This window comes from Lepisosteus platostomus, chromosome 15, assembly GCF_059453375.1.
Source record: "Lepisosteus platostomus isolate fLepPlt1 chromosome 15, fLepPlt1.hap1, whole genome shotgun sequence".
NCBI lineage: Eukaryota > Metazoa > Chordata > Actinopteri > Semionotiformes > Lepisosteidae > Lepisosteus > Lepisosteus platostomus.
In genome coordinates, this window is record NC_142625.1 from 17606550 (window position 1) to 17633680 (window position 27131).

The 27131-nt window shown below is 36.5% G+C and overlaps 1 protein-coding gene across 1 annotated transcript in view; it reads right to left on the reverse strand.

The window, feature by feature from the left end:
* The window catches only part of cdh22 (cadherin 22), a 290864-nt gene that overhangs the window by 70475 nt on the left and 193258 nt on the right, over positions 1–27131 (reverse strand). Inside the window, exon 9 of the mRNA XM_088607873.1 lies at positions 24718–24854. Within this exon, the coding sequence (XP_088463999.1) occupies positions 24718–24854 (137 nt within the window). The remainder of the gene's footprint in view (positions 1–24717; positions 24855–27131) is intronic.

Genomic DNA, 27131 nt, shown 5'->3' on the forward strand with positions numbered 1-27131 from the left:
GAGAAAAATCTCCAGATTATTAGTGAGGGTTGGAAGCAAAGTTAAAGTCTTCGTTAAAGTCCTAATTACATTTCCCAGCACGTCTCCAACTAAAGCATCTTCATCCTAAGATAATTAATTTTTAATAGGTTCCTCAATCTTACAAGTAAGACCCCACTCAAATTGCTTTACAGGTAATGGGTACGTCCCTCCACCACCTCCAATGTGTAGCACCCAGCTAGATAATGTGACAGGAGCCAGAGTATGCACATTATGCTACCACACATCAGTTATCTATGGGAGGAAATGGGGTAATAAACCCAATTCAAAGATGGGGATTGTTAACAGGCCATGATTGGTAAATAATAATTGGCAAAGGGGAAATTTGGCCAGGACACCAGAGTAATACCTGAGAATTTTAATGACCACAGAGAGTCAGGACTAGTTTCATGTGTCATCTGAAGGATGGTTCCTTTTTTACAATATAGTGTCACTCTCACTATAATGTGAGTGAGTGCCCCCTATTGGCCCCACTAACACCTCTTCCAGCAGCAAACATAGCTTTCAGTTCCTTGGTCTACTCACATCTTCTAAGCTTCTGTGGGTTGCCAGTTGGGCCAGGTGAAAACAAAAATGTTTCTTTCTGAATAATCTCTGTGATCTTGGATGCCCCTGGATTCCTAGTTACTAGTTCCTAGTTAGACCATCACATTTCATCAATGTGACTCGCAGTGTTCCCTGTCACATTTAAGTGGTTACTTTAATCTTTTTTTTAAATAAGAATGGATTTTACCAACAACTTACTGTTATATACCTTTTCGTCTGCAGGTAAAAGAGTATGATTCAACATTACTGAATGCCATACTATTTTCTCTGACCTTTCTATGAAAAGCATGTTCAGTGGCTCTTTTAGCTAAAATAGTTTTCTAGCCCAGTAAATGTAATTCTCACCAATAGAAAATTACACACAGAAAAGTTGAAAGAAGTGTTAAGAAGTAAAAAAATATATAGCTCACTCGGATTATATCAAATATTACTTTTAGGTCTATATAAAATTAGAAAAAAAAATAGTTTCACTAAATGCAGGTCGAAGACCTGCTACAATAACTGTTTTTATGTAACATGCCTGTAATTTTACCTTTCATTGTTGCCATTCAGTTATTTTTAGAAACTCTCCTTGTGTACTGATTCTCAAGCTGTCCACATATGTTTTTGTAGCAAAAGTTTATACTTAAAGCTGCTTTCTATCAAACATTTCCAACAGTAGCTACTGTACAGACGGGCCCCTTTTTCAAACATGGGTAAGATTTAAGTCCTTGTAGTTGGTGGCTCTCTATCGTCTGCAAATTGTCATGGAGAAAGCAGTTTAAAGTCACACACCTGCCAAAATTACATTATATTTCTACAACAGGTCACCAAAAGATCTTTAAAAAACAAATAGTGGGGAAGAAATAAGTATAAATACACTACCATGAACAGCTATGAACAGCTCTTGAAGTAACATACTTGTTACATACAGTACTTTCACCACACTTTGACCTTTCCTCCACGTTCCCAGACAGGAAAATGTTAGCAATTAAAAAGCCATCAGTGAATTCATTGTTGTGAAGTTTCCAAATATAAAATATCTCATTCTTTATTTGAATGTGGTCTTATATACAGTAGTTAATTTAGACAAAGGGGAGTATAATGATATTGTTTGTTAATGAAAATGGATATTTGCGTGGGGCAATATTATTGCATATATTGTATATTGCAATATACTGTAGTTATATGTTGTGGCAGTATTATTTAAACAATAACTATTCAATTTAAATGCAATGTTATCCCATTTAAACACAATGATACCTCATTTAAAGGATTTTTTTCTCTGTTCCATTAATAGGCTTCTTTAGACCTGTAGGTCCTGCCTTATTATACTGTATATTTTAACTACTAGTTCTGACATGCGGGGACAAAGACAAAAGACAAATATTTAGATTATTAGATACTATTAGATTATTAGTGTTATACAGTATTTGAAGTTGTGGTAACAACATGGTAATGACAACCTGTCTCAGCAATATAATCATTGTATTTAATGAAATGTTTGCTAGCGCAATGTGCATATAATATGATTAGTGCAGAAAGCATTAAAGCATTAACTCCATAAAGACTGATTCATGTATTGTTACAGTGGGTGTTTTTTAGGGTTCTGTCATATGAAGAAAAACACTCATGAAGAACTATTGTTTAACTCTTGTGTTACTATGTTTAGATTAAAATTCTAATTAAAATATTTTTAAACAGATTTAAAAACATTTTTATCTCAGATTAAAATACTATGTTACTATGTTTTTATAGTGTTTGGCTACAAGAAAAAGCAATTGACACTAGACCAGTAAGATCAAAACCTCCTTGATGAAATCAACATCCCAGGGGAATATACTCTTTTAATTATCAAAAACAAGTGCCATAAAACCTAGGCTTTCTAAAGTTAGTAACAATTTTACTTTTGAGTAAGATTCATACCAGTTTGATTTCACAAAAACAGGCTATTCAAGGTAAACTATCCAAATAAAGTTTTTATTCAAAGTGACAATCTCTATTCATGACCAAAATTAAGAACTTAACTTTGGGGAATTAACCATGGTGTGCCTACTTTATAGAGAGTAGAATGCAATTCCTCAGTTCTTCAAATGTGATCATTTTGTTTTACTTTAATATTTGAGGTACAATTAGTATATGCAATGTAGTTTGATTTTTTGGGCAAGTACACCTTCCAGTGAATTTATGGATTGATATGATAAATGTTGCCTTCAGTTTTATGTAGCTATAATTGGTTCCTACAGTATGTGCTCTAAATTGTTAGTAAGCCCACATTTTTTCACATTTCTAATGACTGAAGCATACAGTTGTCTGCCATTTGTAATGCATTCCATGAATTATGTTCAATTTTCATTTCAATGAAATGACGGCACACTTTAAAATTTCATTAGAGAGAGAGAGGGGGGTACAGAATATAAATGCTGCCCTGGAATCTTAAACAATTGCAGGAAATCAGGAATAGAAGAGTGAAATACACCTCAACCTCCAAGGCAGACAAAAGCTACTTTCTAAAAGCAGATTGACAGAAAACGCTTGTGAGGGTAACTGAGGGCTGACAAGGAAAGTAGCAGGTTGTAAGGGGCAGGGGGGTGTGGGAGGTTGTGAAGTCAGTGACTGGAAACTGAGTAGCACCCAGGTAGCAACCCTTTGGGGGTTCCAGACACATCTGTGTCTTTCAATGTAAGGAACAATCTCTCCTGACAAGCGCAAATCAAACTAAAACAGTATTTTAAATATTAAACACAGCATTATTTTTCATGACAGGGAGCTAGAAAGAAACAGAAGAGAATGGAGTATTGAAGGGAGAGGGCATTGTTGTTACCTTTAAGAAGTAAAGAGTTTTATTTATGCCCACCATGAGTTTTCCGCGTCACAAAGGAGTGCTCTACATTTTTTTAACTCTTTCCTTGAATGACCTGCTGATTGTGTCCAACACTCAACCCAGACCTTTTGCCAAATTCTAGTCTCGAGCTGTTCTTTTTCAGTGGTTTTTGATGTTGGAATTTTCCAACATCGTTATTGAACTTGGCTCACACAACACCATGGGAATGATGTTGATTATGTGCACGTGCACTCTGTTCTTTCATTTTGTACAGCACACAGCATGTCTGGCCTCAAGACACTCTCAAACTCTTATCACTGAGTGGGCCGAAATGACAGTGAGAAAGTAAAAATATGTTCGAAATTAGGAACAGTTCACAATCTAACATCAGGGGCTTTCAAAGAGGACTTGGACTTCGGATGCTAAAAAATTGTAGTTTCCTTTCAGTGAGAGGGGTAATTACTATTTCTTGTTCCTGTCTATACGATTACTGTGGACTGATTACTGTGCACTGTGTGCACATTAAAAACAGAGTAAAGGGTACTAAATAACATAAAATTACATTGAGAAAGATAGATAAGTATAATAATAAAGGAGAAGTAGTTCTCCAGTTGACTGCTACCTTTGATTTAATACAAAAGGAGGGAAAAAAACTCTTTAGAGTACTTTTCCCCCATCCTCATCTTTTTGAAATGGCAAAAGAGAGACAAACAGACATGGAACTAAAAAATCATATTTAATAGCCACTCGAAGGATTTCTTTTACAAGATGTGAAAAGAGCTCATGGCTAGTAAAACCTGCATTAACTTAAACTGCTGTTCAGTGAACCGTCTTTGGGCAAGCCTATGACAAGAGTTTTGTGATGTTTCAAAAATCTTGCATTTCCAGGTTGCGTTGGGTTTTTACTGCACGTCTTTTCTGTTTCAGCATGGCAGCCTGAAGTTAACAATATCACTCCCAGTGTCTACAGAGACATTTATGCACTTTATGCTTCTCTTTATCTCTCATTTCTTCATCCCTGTCTCCCACTAGAGATGTCAACCACACAAATTGATTTACACTTTACCACTTTTTCTATAACTTGCACTGAGTATCTAGCTCCCTGTAACTGTGTTGTTCTGCAGCCTACTGAGAGCTTTCCTTTTCCTTCACTTAAGATGGTGCTTATGACTGAAACATTGGCAGCAGGAAAGGTCACTTATTTCTGTTGCTTCTCTGGCTACCGGTGTGGTTGTTTTGCTTCATGCTCACAGCACTGAGTCTGAGTCACAGGTGTTGACATTAAAAATGATTAAAATATAATGTAAGTCACAATTACCTTTAATATAATCAAGAATAATCAGGAATTACTTTGAGATAGTCTCCTCCAGAACTATTTTTCTTCAAAATGTTAGTTACTATAGAAATAACCATCTGAACAGAACATAAAAATACATCATATGAAACACAGACTGTATAAGAAGGAATACACCGGGTACGAGCATAAAATCATCTTAATATCTGTATTAGTCAAGAATGTTGTGATGAGGGTGTAGCAACAATGCTTATTAATAATCCACAGAGCTAGGTGTTATGCGGATCTTAAGTGAGCACCCTCACTGTGATCCCACCCATAGAATGACCTAGTGGTCTTTGAATGTGGGAAAATAAGGGAGATGGCCACCATTTGTGCCTGCATGTCTAGCAGAGAGCCATAGTCACGTCTGGCTGATGACCTTAAAGTCACAGGTCATAGTCAATCATCCAAAAAGATGATCAACCAATCAGGCAATTGACGAATGTGGAGACCCACTCCAACTGGTGACTTCTTATCCAGACACCAACCAGAATTTTTCCCAGTTAAAAAGTGGTGCACATTTTTCTTTGTTGAACCAATATGACAGGTTGACAACAGAAACAAGTGACTGTCATGTGACTATTGTCTAAGCTTTGGGACTTTAACTTTTTGCCTGACGCACTGATTAAAGGCAGAGCCTTATGTAAAGATTCTGCCTTAGATCTAGCCTGTAGCCTGGACCTTACGACCACCTACAGTAGCTACTGCTGTGCATCCCCTTGATTACCAGAATAATACAGTTGTTATTTCGTTGACACACCTGAATATTTCATCTCTCAGCAGTAGCCACTACCCTGGAATCAAATTGTTTCTCCCTTTTTTGCTTGCCCTGACCAAGCAGTCACTCCCGTGCTCAGACTTTGTCCCAGGCCACTTCAACGCTAACCTGATGTCCCATTGGAGAGAACTGACATTGTGAGGCTACACCAGAACTTCACTCTCCTTAATACCTTCAGCTGCACCAGGACTTGAGTTGGAATGAGCTGGCAAAGCACGGGTTTGACAGCTCTTATCCTTCTGCACAGGAGTTACAAATCCACAGTTGTAAGTGAGTAGAATTGAATTTTCAAGATTCTCAGTCTTGAGAACTCAATTGTTATTCTAACACAAGTTGATAACAATTTCATCTAGGTAATGGTATTTACATATGGGAATAGGAATGTTGATTATGTTTAATGATTAAAAAGTTTAGTATAACCTATGGTATACTAAATACATTATCCTTTTTTATCTCTTTCCTAATCTTGATTCCTGCTATAGCTTGATAACACTTACTTAAAGAGATGCTGTTTGTATCCAAGCAGACTTTATTGTACAGTATTTACATTGACTGCAATTATGTACTCATTTTATGTATTAATAAATGTATTCCATACAATTTGAATCTATGTAAAAACTGCTTGTTATTCTTTTGATTGATTTCTAATAGTCACAGTAAGCCCATGCAGGCTTGAAGGCTGTATATCCCCCCATAGTATCTAATTCTCATCACATATTTTCAACTTAATGAGAATGATAAGTGTGGGCAATCATCTTTGTGTGTCAAATTACCTTTCTTTTTAGTGACCTGAATCTTTTCACACTGGGGCCAAGGCATTAATGCTGGAATTTAATTCAGGTGTATCAAATCTTAAAAAGCACAAAACAAGTCAATGCAATAGTTTTCTTTGAGATCAAAGACATTGCAATGACCCAGAGGCACAAGTGGATATAAATTTTAGGAGAAAACAGTTAAAAGAACATACCTTCATACAGAAGGTAGTGAGAGTTTGGGTGATGGGGTTCTGAAATAAAATCTCTAGCCACGTTGTCGAGAATGATATTTTGGGATCCTTAAAGAAATGTCTTGATGGGATTTTTACATCATAAAGGTACATGCAACACCATAAGCGAAGTGATCCCAACGCCCTCTCATTTTTATCCATTCTAACTGTATGTTTTTATATTCAACAGAGTGGTGTGTTTTGTGGTGTCTATGACCACAGTCTTTGGCCACCAAGGCAGATCTGTTATTAGGACAATAATGAGTCAGCTACCTTGGTTTCTTTGCTTCCTTCCAAATAAAAAACATACACTCCAATTATCACAGAACCTCAAGAGGACAAGACATTATTGAGAAGGAAAAGAGCAGTTGCCTTTGGTGGGCTTTATTTATTTTGACTGAAAATTTCCTTTGTGGATAATGCCTTTTATAGTACCATGATATTTTCCTTCAGATTGCCCCTGAACTGAACAACACTTTCTGGCGTCACCATCTATGATTTTCAAAAAATGAGAAAGCAGCATTGTCACAGTGTTCCTTCCTTTTTTACAATCATTTTGGACGACAATCTCATACAAAACATGCCATCTGTGGCATTTATTTTAAAACTGCAGGAGAAAAATGTTAATATCAGAGCATGATGGGATCATAGAAGTCAATACAAAGTTGACAGATAAGAAAATTCACAGGGGAATTTGGATAACTAACTATGACCTGGATTAAACTGAAGCCAGCTGTCAGTGTGTTGATTGCTAAAGTATTGCATTACTTTCAATGGATACTTGATTAGTATCTAGAAGATTGATACTAGAATCAGATTGTCAGTACTTTTAATTTGACTGTGTTTTCAGGACTTACTGTACCATTCATTAGATGACTAAATTGCACTTTTAGCATAGCATATTCATGATAAATACATACAGTATATTGAGAAAAAAAAAGTATAAATCTACCAGTAAAAAGATTTTGTATTTTGTAAATATTAGTAAATAGTTCTCAGAATTGTTCTGTTACTTCAGAGAAGGGAACAAGATGACCAAGATTTGCATTGTACAAGAAGGTTATGTGCAGTATTTTAAATGTTATATTTTGGGCATCTGTGCATGGATGAAGCAGAAACATTTTTAACAATATTAGAATTCCATGATTATACAATTGACTCCAAATACATTATGCTACAAGAAAATATCTGCAATAACCAGCAGCTCAAAGTGTCTGAAATAATTAAAATTGCAGCAAGGGAATCACATACTGTATCTATTACTGTAAAGCTATTGAACTATTCGACCAAACAAAACAAATTAAATACAAATCTCACAGTTAGCTGCAAGGAACTGTGGACAATATTTTCCTCCAGAAATGCATATGAGGAAACAATTATATATTTTCAAACATTCTGAAAAGTGATTAGTATTTTTATCTCTGTATCTCCCTCATCATTAAGTATTAACTTGATCCATTTAATCCTATACTGCAAATAAACTGTGGCATTGACCTAAAAAATATTACTTTAAAAACATGAAGATTGCATATACTGTATAAGTTCTTTTTTACTGTAATGAGTGAGTCAGTGGGAATAAAAAGTAAAGAATGAAAAGAACAAAATTATAGAGGCATCTCTTTTCCAAATTTTGCCTCTTTTAATTGATTTCAGATGTTTTAAGGGAAATACTGTACATTCACTAGCCAAAATAATTCCATTGCAAAGGAATATTTTACTGAAGTGTTCCTAATATTTTGGATAGAAGTATGAGTGTCAGTGTCAAGTAACATGTGCTTTGCTTGAGAAGCATTAAAAAGACTTACAACACCTTCCCTGGCCAGAGCAACCCAAAGATCATAAGCCTGTCCAAAACTGAAGAATTGTAATCAATTCAGCACTACATAGACCTTCCCTCATCACTACTTCATCTAAGATGAGTTTGTTAGCAGAATGGCATGAGACTGGGATGGAAATATTTGTCAAGCCTTGTCAACGACAAGATGGCGCCATTTCATGGTGACGTCACGCATGTACTGTAGGTCTTTCTACCTTACTGCAGTACACATCCTCAACAGCTAACTGCAGTGCATGAGACTCAATACACATCTGCACTATGCACGTTTTGCACATTCTACCCTGTTTTTGTTCTCACTACTACATATTTGTTGTCCCACAATATATAGCATTTGTTGTTCTTGTTGTTATTATCTATTATGTTTGTAATGTACTGTCTACATTTTGTGGTGTTGTCTGTTGTACTGTTTACATCCTGAGAGATCAGTGTGAATAAGAATTCCAACGTACAGGTACTATACATGTGGGAATAAACTCCTCTTCTACTCTACTGTACTTGTGTACATCATGTGATCTTTATATTGGTCTTGCTGCTTACATAGATCAACACTGTATTCATAAAGGGAATTCCTGATATACCTAATATAATATAATGAGTAAAGAACCTTCTCGTTCTTTACTCATTAAAATTAGCAGGCTTGAAGTAGAGATAAGATGCTTCAAATGAAACAACAAGTTCAGAAAAGTGCAGATTCAAATAGAATCATACTGTATCTAATTGCTTGGTTTTGTATAGAATGTCATGCAGGGCCTGATGAGGTGATAGTGAAGAGGCCTGACAGTTACATCGTGGGAGCGGATATATTATCAAGAAATGGACAATTCCATTACTTATGGGGAAAGTTCATTTCATAATGGGACTAATTTTCTAATCTACTTTGTCATTTTCTTACTGGCAGTGCTGCTATCAGGTTTATGGTAGTGCAAGTTATGATTAGTCAGGTAAAAAAGTACATTAGTTTCTCAGCTTTTCTGAACCGCCAGCAATTTAACTGAAAACAAAATTATGATTTTTTTAAACGTTCTGCATGTTCATATGACTAGCCTCTGTGACCGTCTCATCAAATATGGAAGATATTCATGCTCGTTGCATTATACTAGGCAATTAAGTATCATTTTGACCAGAGTAAAACCGCCTTAAAGTCAATTGTTGTCAATCTAAGCTGGAGATAGATTGTTTTCTCTAGTTCTTTCATAACCAATATGGTATTAATCCTTGTTATTATTTTAATATATTCATCTGATTTCTTTGTCCATTAAAATGTATATTCACAATTATCGCTTACATGTAAAAATGTGGTGCATATTGTAAAGCAATATAAAAACACATTTAGAATTCTATAGAAACAGAAAATACAATTCCAACTGCCACCTGTCCAGTTTTTCTGCCACCTTAATAGCCCATTTTTATATACACAGGTACATGATAAAGTGAAATTATTTAAATTATCTCCTTGTCTGTGATCATGTGTTAACTGTTCACTTCCCTGTTGAGTGGTTTTGCATATTCTACAGATGCCCAGGGTAATGATGTCACAGTACCAGACATATTTTCTTTAATCTAATATCCTTAGCAACAATGAAAAAAGCTCTTTTTCAGCTCTTAAAATTTGGATGGGGTTGGCAATTACTATTGATGATCAGTATCTGAACATCTCTCACTCTGGAATGTGGACTTACTGTTCATTGACTTACAGTACTTGACTTATCTTGTGTCATTACCACCTGAATCTGGCCATCTTTAATAAAATAGTAGTTACTACTTATTTTAGGATTTTTACATCTTTATTATTCTCCCTCCCAATTCGAAAGTGATTTTCATTATATGATGAATATTTAACACGTGAAGGAACAAGTAATAGGTTTATTCTATGCTGAAAAGAGAAGAAAGACAACACAAAATGTAGGCCGTAGAGCCTTCTTCAGGTGTCACAGCTGAAGAAGGCTCCACAGCCGAAACGTTGTGTTTTCTTTCTTCTCTTTTCAGCATGGAATAAACCTATTACTTGTTCTTTTGCAGCCTACAGTACACACGCTGACGCAGCTACCCACCTGAACTATTTAACAAGTCTGATATACAGCAGGGATTGATGCCTTGGTGTGTGAAAAATTTTAAAATCAACAATCTAAGGAGGAAAAGTTAGTTTGAATTATATAGTATATTGCAATCATTTAGCAGAAACCCATCCTTACAAAAAGGTTATAAAAACATAAAGGAATAAATTAAAATTAAGTAATGTTAATTTATATAGCAAAAATGTAAAGTAAAAAACTGCTGTAAAACATAAATTAAGCAAGCTAAAATAAACAAAATGTTATAAGAAATACAGTAAAAGTTGTTACAAAACATAATGGATCAAATATTAAGGGCAAATAAGGCAAGAAAATAAAGCTGAAAGTTTCACAAAGCATGAAAAAGAAAGGAGGCAAAGAAACCCAAATAAACACTTACAAAGCGAACAGAAAGAGCAAAGTTATTGGAAACAGAACAAAAAAAAAGTTCAACTAAAAAGCAGTGTTTTAAAAAACTATATTAGCAAAACAGGCGTTAAAAAATATTAGACAATAAAATGAAAGATAAAAACAAGAAGGCAGACTGAAATAAATTATTTTCACAACAGTGAACCACAGGTTTATATACAGTTCTCTGAAGTGAGAGGCTATTTCCAGCACTCGAGCCAAACCAACTGCTTGCTGTTTATACAGTACTGTCCAGATTGCACTGCTGTGAACATTGTGTGGAAGGAGTCAGAAGAATCACTGAGACAGCTTTAAAGGTATCTTGGCAAAATATTCTTACTCCAGGAGAAATCAGTGAGATGTTGTCGTAGTTGCTCCCATCAAGGGTGGTGAAACATTAATCTTAATTAGGGAAATCTCCAAGAGGTGGAGAAATCCTATCCTATAGTGAAATTCCATCTGTCATTGTCAGCCACTGTGGCAGTAAAGTACCTTCATCGTGGCAAGACACTAGTGGTGGAAAAGATCCACCTGGAGACTAGAAGTGCTAGACAAAGTAGACAAGTTGTGCTTAATAGACCTCTTCGATGTTGTGCAAAAGGTGGGCACAGTACCTTGGGACTGATAAACTTGGTTCCTGACACCCACCTTTAAGAAAGGCAATCAGAGGGTTTGTTCCAACTACGGCAGGATCACACTTATCAGCATCCCCAGCAAAGCCTAATCCACAGTGCTAGAAAGAAGAGTCCATTCATAACCTACTGTAAGTCTTGGATTCATGAAGAACAATGCAGATTCTATCCCAGATGCGAACCATACCACCATTTGTTTTCTCTTGCATAGATATTCAAGGGGTTGTGTGATTTTACCCACATAGTCTACCTCTGCTTTGCAGAATGGAGAAAGCACATTACTGCATTCTTCACGATATTTTAAATGTAAGTCTTAATTACACAAGGAAAAAATAAAAATGACATCAAACTTAAATGTCAAATCTCATCCCCGTTATTACACTTATAAATTAAGTTACCAAAAATCAAATCTAAGTGTTAAAGGGACTCTCTTTCTCTGACAGAATTATATAGACAAAAGCAACCACTCAATAAGCAAGTTAAAGAGAGGATGAACAGAATTTTCTTTGCAATATTTCTTGGCAGGAATACACCTACAGCAGGGTATTTTTGAAACCCAGGACTGAGCGCAGATTAAAAAGCTTTAATCAAGTAAGCAGTCCAATTAAAGGGCTCAATTAGTCTATGTAATTTAGAGCTCAGTTGGAACTGAGACCTGATGTCCTCCAGATTCAGATGGGAACCAGTAATCTACCTTGTCACAATAAATCATAAAATGCATTTGCCATTTGATGTCTGAAATTCTCTTAAAATCCTCATTTTGCATCCTTTCTTTTAGTTTGAAAAAAATGCAGTTTATGTTATTTCTATGTTTAGACCTTGTTGAGTATCAATTTAGATTGCTTTGTTCCCTATCTGTGCACTGTCCTTTGAAGCTTGACAGTATTGGATGCTTAAGATAAAACATCAATGTGCTTTCATTGTATTATCAATGCTAAATGACACCTTTATCATGTGTTCATAAATTGTGCTTGGTTTGGTGTTCTTCAGTGTCGAAACTGTAATGTCAGTTCCATGTTTGTTTGTTTTTTTTTAGTTTCACACTGCAGTCTGCTCTGCCTACAAAGAATAAAACAGGTGTTTCATTCTACACTAGTGTCAGAATTTTCAAAAATGATGGTTGCCAAAAGTATTCACATAATGAAGCCGTTTTCTTTTTTGTAATGGAAAGTGTGACTAATGAGATGGCAATTATTTTGTAGTTTGTATATAATGTACTGAGAGAAGTTTAGACTAAGTCATTTTTAACATTTTAAAATTATAATGAGTATTCAAGCTTGCAAAATGATTTTGAAAAACTGTCCTGACAGTTTTATTTGCAAACTTACAAAAAAACTTTAATTTTAGTAATTTACACATCGCTGCTCTTCTTTTTACCTACTCTGCCATACCATGTATGAAAAATAGGAAAATCTCAAAATTCAGAGCTCATGTGGAAAAAAATACTGCATGGCTGCATGTTATATAATCCAATATAATAAATTTTCCTTCATGAATAACACCACTCATGTCATCATTATGTTTAAAAGTACAGAGATGTGCTTTCTTAACAGTCTTGTATGCCTCACTTCTCTGTGAAATAATGGTACGAAAATAATTTCCTCCATTCAATTCACATACTTTGTTATATAGTTTGTAGTAGTTATAGTCTATAGCTTGTTCATTTGAGCTTTGAAGATGAATATCACCACTCAGTTCTGGAAAAGACAGATGTCATGTACAAGTGAAATATATATCATAGGTTAACAAGGCTGTTTTTATTTCAGGGTACTTGAATGATAGCAGAATGTTTCAGTTTCACTGGGCCACATGGCCGCCTGTTGTTTGTGACCTTTCTTATATTCAGTTCATTGTCAAACAGGTTCATGTCACTGCTGTCACTAGTGCAATACATATCTGCATTTTTGTTCATTTTAAATTAATATGTTTCAGTCCTATACAGACACTAGTCTGCCTTGTTGTCTTCTGTCTGTCCAGAAGCCATTGCCTTGACATCAACAATATTCTTACAGCTTGACATTTCTCTTATATAAAGGTTTTGTATTTCTGCAGCTCCTGCATGTCACTTTGTGACATTCGAGTACCATATTGTTCAAATGAACATACTTGACATACAGTACTGTATGTGTGTCTTTCCTTTCTCCGGTTCAATACTACTCCTACTGCCTTCATCAGATCTGTGATAACCCTATGAAAGCTACCACATGAATAAACTATAACATTCAGTAGATGGGGGTAGGAATTGTGGTGAAATCATCATTCCCTTCATCATTATTTAACCTGACAGACACTCTCAACCAATACCTCATTTCTCCCCAATTCCAGGCATGCTACCTTATTTTGGCTTTATGAATTCTCTCTATGTGCCTGAGGGGAAATAGTTCACATCTTATACCTGTCTTTTACTATTTGCTCCAGCAAGTATCAAACAGTCTGATAGTTTCACAAGCTTCACCTTAAAGAGAATGAGTTACGATGCAATGATAAACACTATCCCTCCAACCAAGTAGCTAGTATGTTTAAAGCAGTTACCTCACTGCTTTGGTGCTAAAGTACATCTTAAAAGTGACTTGACTAAATTTCCTTTAGTATAAATGTTATTTTTCTGGGACTTTGAGAAAAATACACAACGGTAAACTCCCTGGAACAGAAATAGGTATATACTACATATATTAGAAGTATAATTTCATCCAAAGTACTATACTGTAGAATGGTAGTGCAATAGTAGATAGAAGTTATCTTTCATGTCCAATACAAATGACTTATGAACCTGAAATATATATAACTTTAAGTTCATATAATAGCAATTATAATAAAACCACCAGCAAGAGCTAATGTTTTTCTTTTTTGTGCCTGACCATTTTTAATTACAAAAGCAATTTCTTATATAATTTCTTACCAGCAATAAAAGTGTGTAAAGACATCTAACCACAGAAGTATGCACCAATAGCTTTTCAAGGTTGTACAGCTCTGTTGTTACCATGGTATTGGGATGCTGCTTTTACAGTACATTATTATTAAATATGCTGTTCCTCACTGGGTAGCATAACAGACAACATCTGTGATTGCAAAGGAAACTGCATCCCACCTTGAAACCTGAAAGCTAGGTGATTTCATAAGGAACCATTAATAATCTTGAAAATGATTTAAAGCATAGTCAAAATTAAAATACTTCTATATAAATTAATTATTAGCTACAAAGCCTTGATTTGGATGGACAATTTTGTTTTTGTACAACGATTATAATACAGTGATGCAATATGGATCCATACATTTTCTAACCTTTTTATTATACAGGGCCATGGCAAGCAACAGGTACAAGGCCAGTTGTCTGCAACTGCAAATGACAAAAATCAAAAATATATTTTTGAATCTACAAAAAATAAATTGTAACGACTGATATGGACTCATCAATATCTGACATCAAAAACGTGACTGGAAATTTAATGAAACTTCAGTTCCATAAACCTGACATCAGTCATCAGTTATCGCCAACATTTTGCATTTTCAAAACTTTTAACCTATAATACAGCTGTAAAAAATTATTCATAGTTATTTTACTTCCAATATAAGGGAAAATGGAAAGGTTGCATGATGTAGTGCCAGTGTTAAATTGATCATTAAATGAGCCAATCAAAATTGAGCTAGGAAAACTTGCACATATTTCAAATTTGGTACTATAAACTATTGTGGATGTAAAAAAAGTTCATAGAGCAGTAAAATCAGACATATTCTCCAAGGAATTGAAGATGATTGGTGACATGGTTTTCAGATAATATTTTACATTTTGTTTTAATTTCCTCCATTGCTATAGGATGTTTTAATGGTTTAAATTGTGTAAAAGGTTGCAGATTTTAAATTAATCCATCAAAACAACATAGCCACCTCCAGCAAAATGTTCATCTAAAAAAAGATGATACATGAATGAAAAACTGACTAAAAAAAAATTTTAATTTCAGATTCATATGCATTTATATATAAGAATGCAAAATTGTAAGATAAATTAGACTCTGAAAGGTCTGAAAGGGTCTAAAAGCAGAAGAAATGCTTGAAATGCTTAAGCACTTAAGAGAAATGCTGACAATAGGAAATTGTAATGAATGTAAAAGCTGTTGTTCTCGTGCCAGAAAACTTACTGTAACTTCAATTAACATAACCAGCCACCAGACACCATAGATTGAAGCATAAAAGTTGGGTTGTTTATTCATTTAATTGTGATTTTGTTTTCTTGCCTGTAAAAATTGATTTCTATATAAAAGTGAACGCATCTCTGGTAAATCCATTTAGAAGGTATTGTATATCTACAGTACTATACCACGAAAAGCCTTTTTAAAAATGTTGGCACTGTAAGTGGTTGATGCATCCAAAGTAAAATTTTAAATTCAAATTTGAATTACAACAAAATGAGCCAATATATATAATTTTATTGCTTTGGTATTAACTTACCCGGCTAAGGAAATGCTCTCAAAGGTCAGAGCTATCACAACCCCAGTCAAGAGGACTCAACCAAGGAGAATGCTGCAAGGGTGCTGTTGTGGTGGTGGGAGCTAAAAATGTGTTCAGCATTGAGAGCAGCCAGAAAGTAATTATATGTAAGAAAGAATGTGAGATTTTGTTGAAAAAAAACGTCTGTAGGTCGGTTGAATCCCAATTACAAATACGAACAAATTAATATAACTTCATACTGGTGACATTTCCTCACCAGATTTAGGAAATGACAGCACCAGCTGTGGGTCAAAGCTGTCACAGACCCTCAAAAGAACCTCAAAACAGGATGCATATTTCTTCTAACATGGAACTATTAGAGTGACTTGGTTTAACAGCGGTTTCTCAGAAACTGATCAGAGAACGTGCACACCATAGCATGGAGGGAACGACAGGGTGTAACGGGAGCCAGTCCAGGCTCCCATGAAGTGTGTAGTTAGGACCCTATGCAGACAGTATAATCCAGAAGTAACTGGAGAAGGACAACAGGGAAAAGATGTAGAGGATCAGGACATGCTGACAGACAGGGGGGCATGGCGGTGGTGATCCGGAGCTCGGGTGGCGTGGCACAGGCAAACAAGTCCAAACAGTCCAAGGGGGAAATCCGGGGCGCAGTCCATGGTCCAGGTACCGGGAGATCCATCCAAGACAGACAAGGTTAAAATCCGTAATGGGATCCAGAATAGGAACAGGGAACCAGAAAGATAAAGGCAGAATAATGAGGCCAGGCGCTCCGATCCCCAGACTCAGACGGTCAGGACACCGTGATGAAGCCTATGCTGTCGGGTCTCTCCTGGATCCGCTGGTAAGTGGGCATCCAGGCGTCCATCTTCGAAGGCTGAGTGAGGAATAGCGGGAGTGCCAGGCTTAAATAATGACAGACTAAACAGTGGGCAGGTCCAAGTAATAAACTAAAATCCAAAAGGGTCGGTGGGCCCTTAAAAGGAGGGATGACGATCATGACACAGGGCACGCATGAGACAGGTTTGAGCTTTGTTTGTTTAAGTAGGTTCAGATATGCAATATTTCTGAGGAACATTTAAAAAGAATGAAGTGAATGAGAAGCTCGTATGATGCAAGCTATAGAACGCAAGGCAGCAAACTGTTGACAGTACGGCTACTAAACCCTATCATGCTTGAGAGAGCTCTAAGTCTTTGGTTGGCAGCAGAAAACTCCATAGTGATCCAGAAAGAGTGGCCTGAGATGAGCTGTGCTGATGTGGAAGCAGTATCAGAACTGGTAGTGAGTTACTTGCTGAAGTTAGAACAGAAAGGATGAGGATGAATTCCATATAAATTCCCCAAAAGAAAAAGAAACAAAGAGAAGCAGCATGTACCATGGGTGCCAGGTATGGCAAGGGCTGTGAACAAGGGGACCCAAACCCAGTGCAGACTGAGAGAACACAGAACAGGATTAAGAGAGTAAAGAAAATGAAGGAAATGGAGTTGAAGTAGCCAAGGTTGAACAGATCTACTAGGAGAATAGACAATACTGTAGAACTGAAAGAAAAGATCACACAGCATAGAAGGTGCTGGTCTGGTTGTTTTCTGTGGAAACTTTGAGGGCGAAAAGCTGTTTGTCCAAGAAGAGGTGAGAAAGTGACTCTATTTCTGTTTTAGTAATCCAGTCTTAGCACCACCACTTGTTAGCAGCCAGTGAGTATATGCAGAATAAGGAGAGCAGTGTGCAGATAAAAATTTGACCTCTTTCTGTCACGGATGTCAGAAGGGACTAACCGTGGAATGACAGGAGAGCGGAAAAAGACCCTATGCGAAGCAGCAGAACGAGGAGTGAGCCCGGGCTCAGCAGTGCAAAGAGTTCTGGAAATGCCATATAGAAACCTATGCCCTCTTGCCATGGACGGAGCGGCGACCTGGCGCTAGATGGGTCTCAGGACATCTGAACGTCAATGCTGAGCGAAGGTGATTGAGTGACCCGGAAATATATAGCCCCAGAGAGAGAGACACCAGGACAGCAAAGCACAGGAAACTAGGGACAGGATAGAGTAGGAGCACCCTCTGGCTGCAGAGGGAGTGACAGTACCCCCCCCTTCATGGGCGGCTCCTGACGCCCATAAAAATAAGTGACCTGGACAGCACTGGGGGGAGGAAAAACCTCATCTAACTCAAAGGAAACCTCCGGGAGTCCACAGCTGAGAGCTGACCCCTCCTCCAATGTATAAACCTTTATTGGGTAGAGGAAGAGGGGGTCAGGTAGAGCTCCGGAGACTTAAAACTAAAAAAAGACAAGTACACAAGCACAAACAACAACAGAAATAAACCTGGGAGACCAGGATAACAAACCACAATAAACAGATATGATCCAAGAGTTCCACAACACTGGGGACAAGAGGACCAGAGAGAAGGGGAAACCAGGAAGAGAAAAATCAAAACACCAAGCAAAAAACAAGAATAAAAACATAAAAACCCAGGAAAAATACCGCAGACTGGGCAAGAAACGTTCAACATTCTATCACTGATATCGGAATAGACAACCCAAGGAGAGCCGGGTACTAGACCCGCTCACAGGCACGGATGTCCGGAGTGATATCCAGCAATGGGAATAGAGGAATGGAAAAAAAGCTTACCATTCCATCACTGATATCGGAATGAACAACCCAAGGAGAGCCAGGCATGAAGCTTGCTCACAGGCACAGATGTCCAGAATGATATCCAGCAATAAGAATAGGAAAGCCAGCTCAACATTCAATCACGGATGTCAGGAGAAACAACACGAGGAAAGCCAGGTATTCGTAAGCGGATGTTGGGACGGCATACAACTGAATGACCCGGAATGGCACAGAAGTCAGGAGTAGCATCCCGCGATTAGAATAGAAGAACTGGAAAAAAAGCCCAGCAAAAAAAGGAAAAGGCGCCGCTCGTGGGGTCGGGGGTGAAAAGCTATTTGTCCAAGAAGAGGTGAGAAAGTGACAGTTTAGTAATCCAGTCTTAGCAACACCACTTGTTTGCAGCGAGTGAGTATATGCAGATATGATTTTTTTATTGCTAATTACGCTTGATCATGTCTGTCTCGTGTGAAAAATAGAGTGCTACTATAGAAACATTAGTAAGAACACTTTAACAACTTTGGTTCACACCTGTTTCAATGACCTGGTTGTTCTATATTGTGATCTATAGCTCTAAATAATTTCTAACAAATCAGCATATACTGTAGTTATGTACTAGCTTTGGATAAGTCTCTAGTATGTTATGTCAGTGCAAATCATCAAACATCCTCAAAAGGAGTTAGTATATGCTAGAATTCAATATCACATGAATCTCTCAATCTTGCAATTTATTTGTAGCATATTATAATAGACATCTATAAATATCCATTACTTAATTTAAATTGAGTTTTAAGTTCACACAGTCAATATATTTGCATTTTTTCTGTGGACAGATGGAAGATTTTTGTTGCCAATTAAATCCATCCAGCACAATTGGCAACATTGGGGTTGACAAAACTGCCTGAGAATATGAAGTAAAATAGTGAAATGTGCTGAAAAATAGTGAGGAAGTAAAGTATACACTATAGTTCTCTGAGCTGTTTTGTACATATATCACACACAAAGTAATTACCTTTTGTTATCAGGATTTAATAACACCTAGGCATTTATCATCTTTGCTGACATGACAGAACTTTGCTTATGTTTCAAAGTAAAGTTTTCAGATACCTGGAACATTAAAAAGAAAATAACTTTCTTGAAAAAAGATTTTTCTAGGGGAAAATGGTCTGGGCATGGTGCTGATTATGATTCAATTGATTTAATTATCATTCACTTCCATGGATAAGGGTTGTCGCCTCATCCTGTTTGCTGAATTCTGCATGATGTTTCAGTCAGCACACTCATTTGAAAGAACAAGTCATTTTTACTTGATTTACATCAATTTCAAAATCATTATTTACTGTTGGGCTCCTGTTTCTCTTATCATCAAATTGTAACTGTGATCACGTTTTGGCAGTCTGGGAAACAGCTCACTTTCAATTGTCATGGTGGCTCCCCTTGTTGTGCACACCTGTTGGATATTCAGGAGCATAGTTTACATGAGGTGCTGCAGCTGTGCAGTACTCTATTTAACTCTCTCTAAGTACTGAGTAGTTTGTTTTTGGGGGGTGTGTGGCTCACTTTTAATGGCCATAATGCAAGAAAACAAACAAACAAACAAACAAACAAACAAACAAGCAAACAAACAAACAAACAAACAAACAAGCAAACAAACAAACAAACAAACAAACAAACAAACAAACAAACAAACAAACAAACACTTCTGTTTTTGTTGGGGCCCTTGCCTCGTCTTTTCCTAATTTTGTTTTTTACATTGGTTTGCTTTAGGCAGGGATACAACCTTTGCCTCTTTGAGTAACCCATCTATTTGTCTGTAAGTTGCCTATCTTGGTAAAGGCTGTGGGAAACCAGAGCCTGTCCTAGTTGAGCAATAATGGGCTGAAAAGCACGATAGTGCTCTTCCCCCTGGTATAGCAGTACATTCCAGGGTCATGGAGAAAGGGATGATATAAAATAGTCAACCAAACCTAGCCTGCACCAAAAAGCAATTCTAATTCCTGTAACCTGTTATTTAAATAAAATGCAGATGCTAAATTCTGATTAGAGAATTTGTGAATTCTCCGATTAGAGAATGCTGTGAAGAGCATTATCCATTGTTGTTGGCCAGTATCTACTGTAGCTGACTGAGGAAAACACCACTGAAGGAAAAAGCTAAAAATATGCAGCCCTTGACTCAAACAAAATAAATGAATGCAGCATTTTCCTTCTATAATGAGTGTGTTAAAAGCTACAAAATGTATCCTAGGTTTTCCACTACAAACCACTGTCTAATAGCAACCTACAGTATATTACAAAGGAAATTCCTCTTTTTTTAAGGAAGAGAAATACAGTGTAGTCTTTTTGAGTTTGTCTTCTTTCCGTTTTTCATTTTCTTGAACTTTTCTCAGGGTCATTAGTTAAGCTGTCTTACACCATCTCCTGTAGTTCTTTATCAACATCATTGTTGTATAATTTTATTTCTTACTTTGCTGCACTTCTGGTTTTATTTTTTCATACACTCCCTATTGTTACTACTTCTGCTTGGATTGTTCATTACCCTTCTCTTAAAATTATAAACCTGGTCAACAATTCTAAATACTTTCGTCAGCACACTTCCTTTAAATGATTTTGTTTTCAACATGCCCTTTTCTGAAGCTATTTTTACAGTAGTAGCAATCAAGTTAGATAACTCAAGCAGAACCCACAACACAAAATGGCACAGAACTGCAACAGCACTGAATCGCATACTGTGCTTTTCAACATATCGACAATGATGCTTTGCAACCCAAAGCCCCTTCTGATCCACGGCACCAGAGCAAAGAGTGTGGTGGAACAGACACTTTGATTGCAAGGTAGACTTTTAAGATTTATTATGCAGGCTTGGTTATTAAAGGGCAGTTTTTTTTTACAAGAATTGCTATTCTTTTTATACACAATTTCTTGGCATTACACATTCTTTACTATATCAAGCCATAGTTACAATGCTCAATGCTCATAAAGCACTGTTGAAACAAAAGAAGACTAGGATGTGCAGGTAGTTGCCACCTGATCCTTTTTCACACTGCAGAGTCAAACTTGCAGTTCGTCCCTGACCAGGATCCAATCCACTGTCTTTCACTACTTCAAGCCAAAAAGTTGATAGTAATCACTGTTGCCACTCTTGGATATTGGTCTGGAATATACAGAGGAGTGTGAAACACTTTAAATCAACACATTGTACTGAACTGAAACTTCAGTTACTGTCTGGGGAATTTCAGAATCTGGTTAATTATTCACATATAAATTCACTTGTTAGGTGATGAACAAAAACTGATCCAGGTGGTTGGTTTAAAATCAGTTATAGGAAGAAAAAACTGAGAAACCATGATTAATATTCCACTGTTCAGTGAGATGGATGTATTGTATTTTAATATGGTGATGTCCTATGCATCCATTCTCCAATTAAATATTTTCTGTTTGCTTGCTTCTTCCCTTGGGTCTCCTAGCTCTAGAGAGGATTCAGTTTTATTTTTAGACTTTAAATCACATTAACTCTCCTGTCACTATCACAAATAGAGCTTTGTGCCACGTGTCTGTGATTCATGGTAAAGTAGAAAAATGCAGAACACAAACAAGTACTAAAGAGACACTAGTACCTGTATTTAAAGGGATATTATTTATAGCCATTATCTTTTCCAGAGCTCAGATGCTAGACGCCTGTTAGGCAGAGCTGAGAGCTCAATAGATCCAGAGGATTGCAGAGAATTTGTGTAAATCCTCCCCAAAAGCAAAGATACTAATCCCATAATTGGACTGGGCCCTGGCGAGGCATGTTAACTATCAGATTATCTCTGGGTCATTAATATAGTTTGAGGACTGCAAAAGGTCAGGTTTGATGTCGTCTTTACTCAAGATTGCACCTCAAAAATGTCAATTCAGTAGTTTATGTGAATAAAAAATACAGATATTTTGGAATTCAGGCATGCAATATCTTGCTAGTTTCAGACAATGGAGGCAAGATGCTCTTGACATGCAGGGATAACGGGGATATTTTCTAAAGTTTTATTTAGTTAGTTTCCCCAGTGGTCCTTATTGATTTTTTTCAACCAAGGCCATTATTGGCAATCTTAACCTGTTATTTCAGAAAAAGAAAGGCTCTCGAGAAGATTGCTTGGGTAATGACAGACCACTTCTCCACCATACTGTATATCTGAAAGCAATGCTGAAAGTTGCTGCCGAATGTACACTTAAAGAGTTAACAGCAAAACTATGAAGATCTATTGCTATGGGCAATGGTGCATACAAAGCTGTACCTTGTGAGTCAAGGGTTAATAGGAGTCTGATGTGCAAGTGAATAAATTCAATGTTCTCATTAAAAACCTGTCTCCTACAAAACAAGAGAATGTCAAACCTGGGAAAGCCAGCTTCATGCTGGTAGAAAAGGGGAGGCCCTGACCAGAAGAATGGGACATAAAGTCATTAGCAGATTTCTAACTCCAATCTTCTCAGTCTCTTTACAGTCATTTGCATTAGCCAGGAATACTCCTGACCTTTTGAGCTTTATCGGTTGTATCATTGCAAGCTTTCTTCAATTTGATCTTAGTCAGTTTCACTGTAACCAAGTGAGATAAAGAAATTTCAGAAGATGGAGAAAACTACAAACAAAAAAAAAACAATAAAAAATTCAATACACAACAAGAACACACGTCTCTGTTTGCTGCAGAAAACCTTAGGAAGTTGTAATTGAGTACTTATTCCATCAATCACTTGTTTTTGTCTAGATCAAAAACCAAGTGCTACTCTCATTGACACGAAAGCTAGATTCTTGAGTATATCCATGTCTATAAATTAATGAGAGAAAGTCGTTGAGGCATGACAGACCTCAAAGAAATTCAGTGAACACTGCTGAAGCACCCTGCACATAGAAGTTCCTGCCACTAATAAGCACTTGAACATGCCAAGCTTTTACATTATTTTTGAACTAATTGAGTTGTCTTCAATAGAACACTTCAGAAAGAGCATGCTTGACAATGTGATTTGCTTTGAGTCAATGTCTAGTACTTTTTACAAACCTTGAAGCTTCAACAGAAGCTGAAATGCAAAAGGACAATATATCAGACCTCTTCAACCCTAGTCCTGGAGCTGTGTTTGAGAGTGTTAATGTCAGCCACATCCCCTGTTGCTTCACTAAATACTGAATCATTTCCAAATAGTGGCCTTTTAAAGTGTGTTTCAATTCTCAAGCAATGGGAGATGGAAAGGTAGGGAAGGTACCTGCAAAAGTTTCTAAGCAACAACAAAATGAACAAGTGGATTTGTGTGATTACGTTTAAAGCTTAATATTATTTTAGTTTATTTTGTAGAAAGCCGAGAGTACAGTACAACTGAAAACTTAAACCAATAAAAACATGGCTACTCCAGGGTTAAGGTTAGGGTTAGACTCAGACCCAGTTTTCTAGCTCTTATATTTGGCTGAGCATGTTAAAACAAATGCCATCTTTATTCAGCGTTTGAGGTATCTTTCTGTACTCTATGTAGTCTAAAACATTGGGCCTGATATAGGACTTTATTGGGTAAAACATTGATCTGTGTTGCAATACAACTCTAAATTGTTATTCTATTACCACAAAGTAGATACAACATAGAACTGTTTGTCATTTAACTGCAAAGTGTCAAGATGGCAATTATCTGCTTCTTGTTATCTCACTGTGGTGTAATGACTTGGGAATGGTCCTGGAAATGATCCTTTTTATAGGTCGGTTGAGCCCCATAATAGGCGCATCAGCAATTGGCACTCACTCTTACTGTGTGGTTGTCCATGTGCTGTGATATGAGCTGTCAAAATGGGGAACAGGGCTGGAAGATTTTAATGTTTCTTTCAGTCACCTCCTTTAAAAGCCGCAGTGACCAATGTTTGAAGATTGAATGTTTCTAGCATCCTTTAAGGAAACAAAAATATTCTACATTTAATGTAAAGATGGTATTGTCTTTTTTCAAGATTTGTTTCATATCGTACAAATAATATGGACAAACCCCTATTATTTCAAAAATAATAAAGATGCCAAGGTAGTAAAAAATATGTGAATGAATAGTTACATGTACCGTACATGTTAGAAAGTAATGGGAGTAATAGGGCTATCAGTGTAATAAGCTTGACAGTAAGCAGTGTATTTTGTTTTCCATAAATACAAGTTATCATGTGGTTTTTGTGTGCAATAGACAGAGAAAGCTGGAATTCCTAATAATTCCATAAACAGGTGGTGCTCAGGGAACAGCTAAAGGCAGCTCATACCTGCTTCCACAGCCATCACAGTGATGTTGTGCCAGCCTGCTGTCTCCCTGTCCAAGATCTTGCCCAACGTAATGGCTCCTGTCACAGGGTCGATGTTAAAGATTTTCTCTTGGTCAGTGCCCCGATCAATGGAGTACCTGATGGATAAACGGATAAGTATTACAAACAACGGACCAGCCATGGGGCATCCAATTCTCAATAAACAGCAAGCTAAATTCAAAGACAGATGGCTTCTAAACACAGAACAGAAGAAAACAAAATGAAGCATCACACATAGCACCATTAGGCACCATAATGTTTCTAAAATGACTTCTACCTTAGTATTAAAAGATACAGTACAGAACTGTCAGGTGTCTCAATGTCACTGGGTACTTTCCAATTTCACCCCCCTGTCAATTTGAACTAATTTCCTTTCAGAATGTGACTTTCTAAAAACATCTTTTTGATGTAAATATTTACATTTTCCAACACCATGTCTTGAATGAAAAACACAAAAGAGAAAAAAAAATACTGCATTAATAGACATTTGTCTAAGGGAACGTTCACTGCTTATTTCCTATTTACAGTATTTCATCTGGCCCTGTATATTTCATGACTGTCAAAGAAACGGCACTGACTGTAAATCTGCCATATACTGCACAATTATAAAAATATAATACCAGAAACTGTACTTCATCTGTCCTAAAGATATGTTGACTAGTGCTTTCCTACCTTGTGATGTTGCTCAGTCCTCAGCCTTATAAATGCCAAAAGATACAATGAATGTAGAAAAATGTTCACTACACACAAGCTGCCACAAGTGATGACTAATGTTACCATCTTGCATTTAAACCCTCACTTTAACTGCACACTGTGACCCTTATAATACCTATCCATATCCATGTTTATTCCAACTCTTCTTTTACTCACAACAAAATATTTCAACTGCCAAATACATTTGTTTCTATTCTGTCAATTTACTGAGTACTTGACTATCTAAACCTGCTAACTTATCCAAGAAAATCAAATTGCATTGCCAAAGAAAGGAATTTATTTTCCATTGCGTTCTACTTTAAATTGTAACTCTATCACAACTTAACAGTGTTAAATAGTGCAATAATTCACAGTGCCATGACACATTCAGGTTATTCTTATTACTAGCACATCATAAATATGGAAATATGACAATGGATGATAAATAAACTTTGTATAGAAATATTCATGATTCCCTGTACTACAAAGGAAGATGGGCGCTGTCTGTAATTTAACACAATAAAAATTAAATATAACCTCACATTTTCAGTTCTTATGAATGATAACCAAACCATTTTTTTTTCTTTTTCAACCACCACAGACAAAATACTGACATAGAGTACCTGTACTTCATTGTGTCCAGACTAAAAGTCAGGTCACAATAAACAAAAGGAAAAAATGTAACTGACCATTTAGCATTTTTGAGAAAGGTATCTTCAATATTCTTTTCTCTTGCCTCGTCAATGAAAACTACTGTACACATCCTTAAACACTTATTTTTTTCTGCCTATATGTAATTCTTATAGATTTTTAAAAGACATAGTTGTACACCATTTAACCGCTGTGAAATGTGATTAAAATGTAGTGAGTACATGTGAACATTTCCTTTTTTATATGCAATTTCTTTTAAATGTTTAAAAACGCACACATTAGTTGATATGATCCTTAGGCATTCAAGTCAGAAAATTTACAGTAGAAGCCTATGACTCATGGGTCCATTTTAAAATTCTGAGTGTTACCAGTCCCCTAAAGTTATTTTTAAAAGAAAGTCTGTGGGCATTGACACAACAAATAAACAGACTTTTTTATTTGCTCATAAGCATCAAAGAAAGGTTAAGAAACTAAAAATTAAAGCCCCAGGCCAGATAAAAAAGTAAGCCTTGAGCCGGGATTTAAAAGCCGTCACAGTTTCTGCCTCCCTAATTTTCTGTGGAATGGAGTTCCAAAGGCAAAGTGCTTGGCATAGCAGCTAAAGCCCAAGCCCCAGAAAACACTGTATGAATATATTATGCAGCACCCTGATAAGAACTGATAAATTGTCACTTTATGCAAGCACATGAGGGATTGTCAGGAGGAGACCCCAACAAGTCCGGGAAACTCACACAAAGTGCTTAAATTTATCCAGAAACCGAAGATTAATTCCTGGGTCTTTTGGCGTTCATAAAAAATCATGGAATCCACCAAATTGACAGACGGTGGTCTCACGCAGTGAAATCTATCTAGTGGATAAAATGTAGCTCAACTTACTTTCTCTGCCTTTTAGGTGTATGTCCACAACATCCACCAAACGTGATTTCCCCAAAATGGCTGTAATAATTTGAGATAAATATTTGCTTTTCCTTACTGTAGCTCATATGAGATGCACCAAGCAGCAATAGTGGTTAAGAAAATCATAATATTTT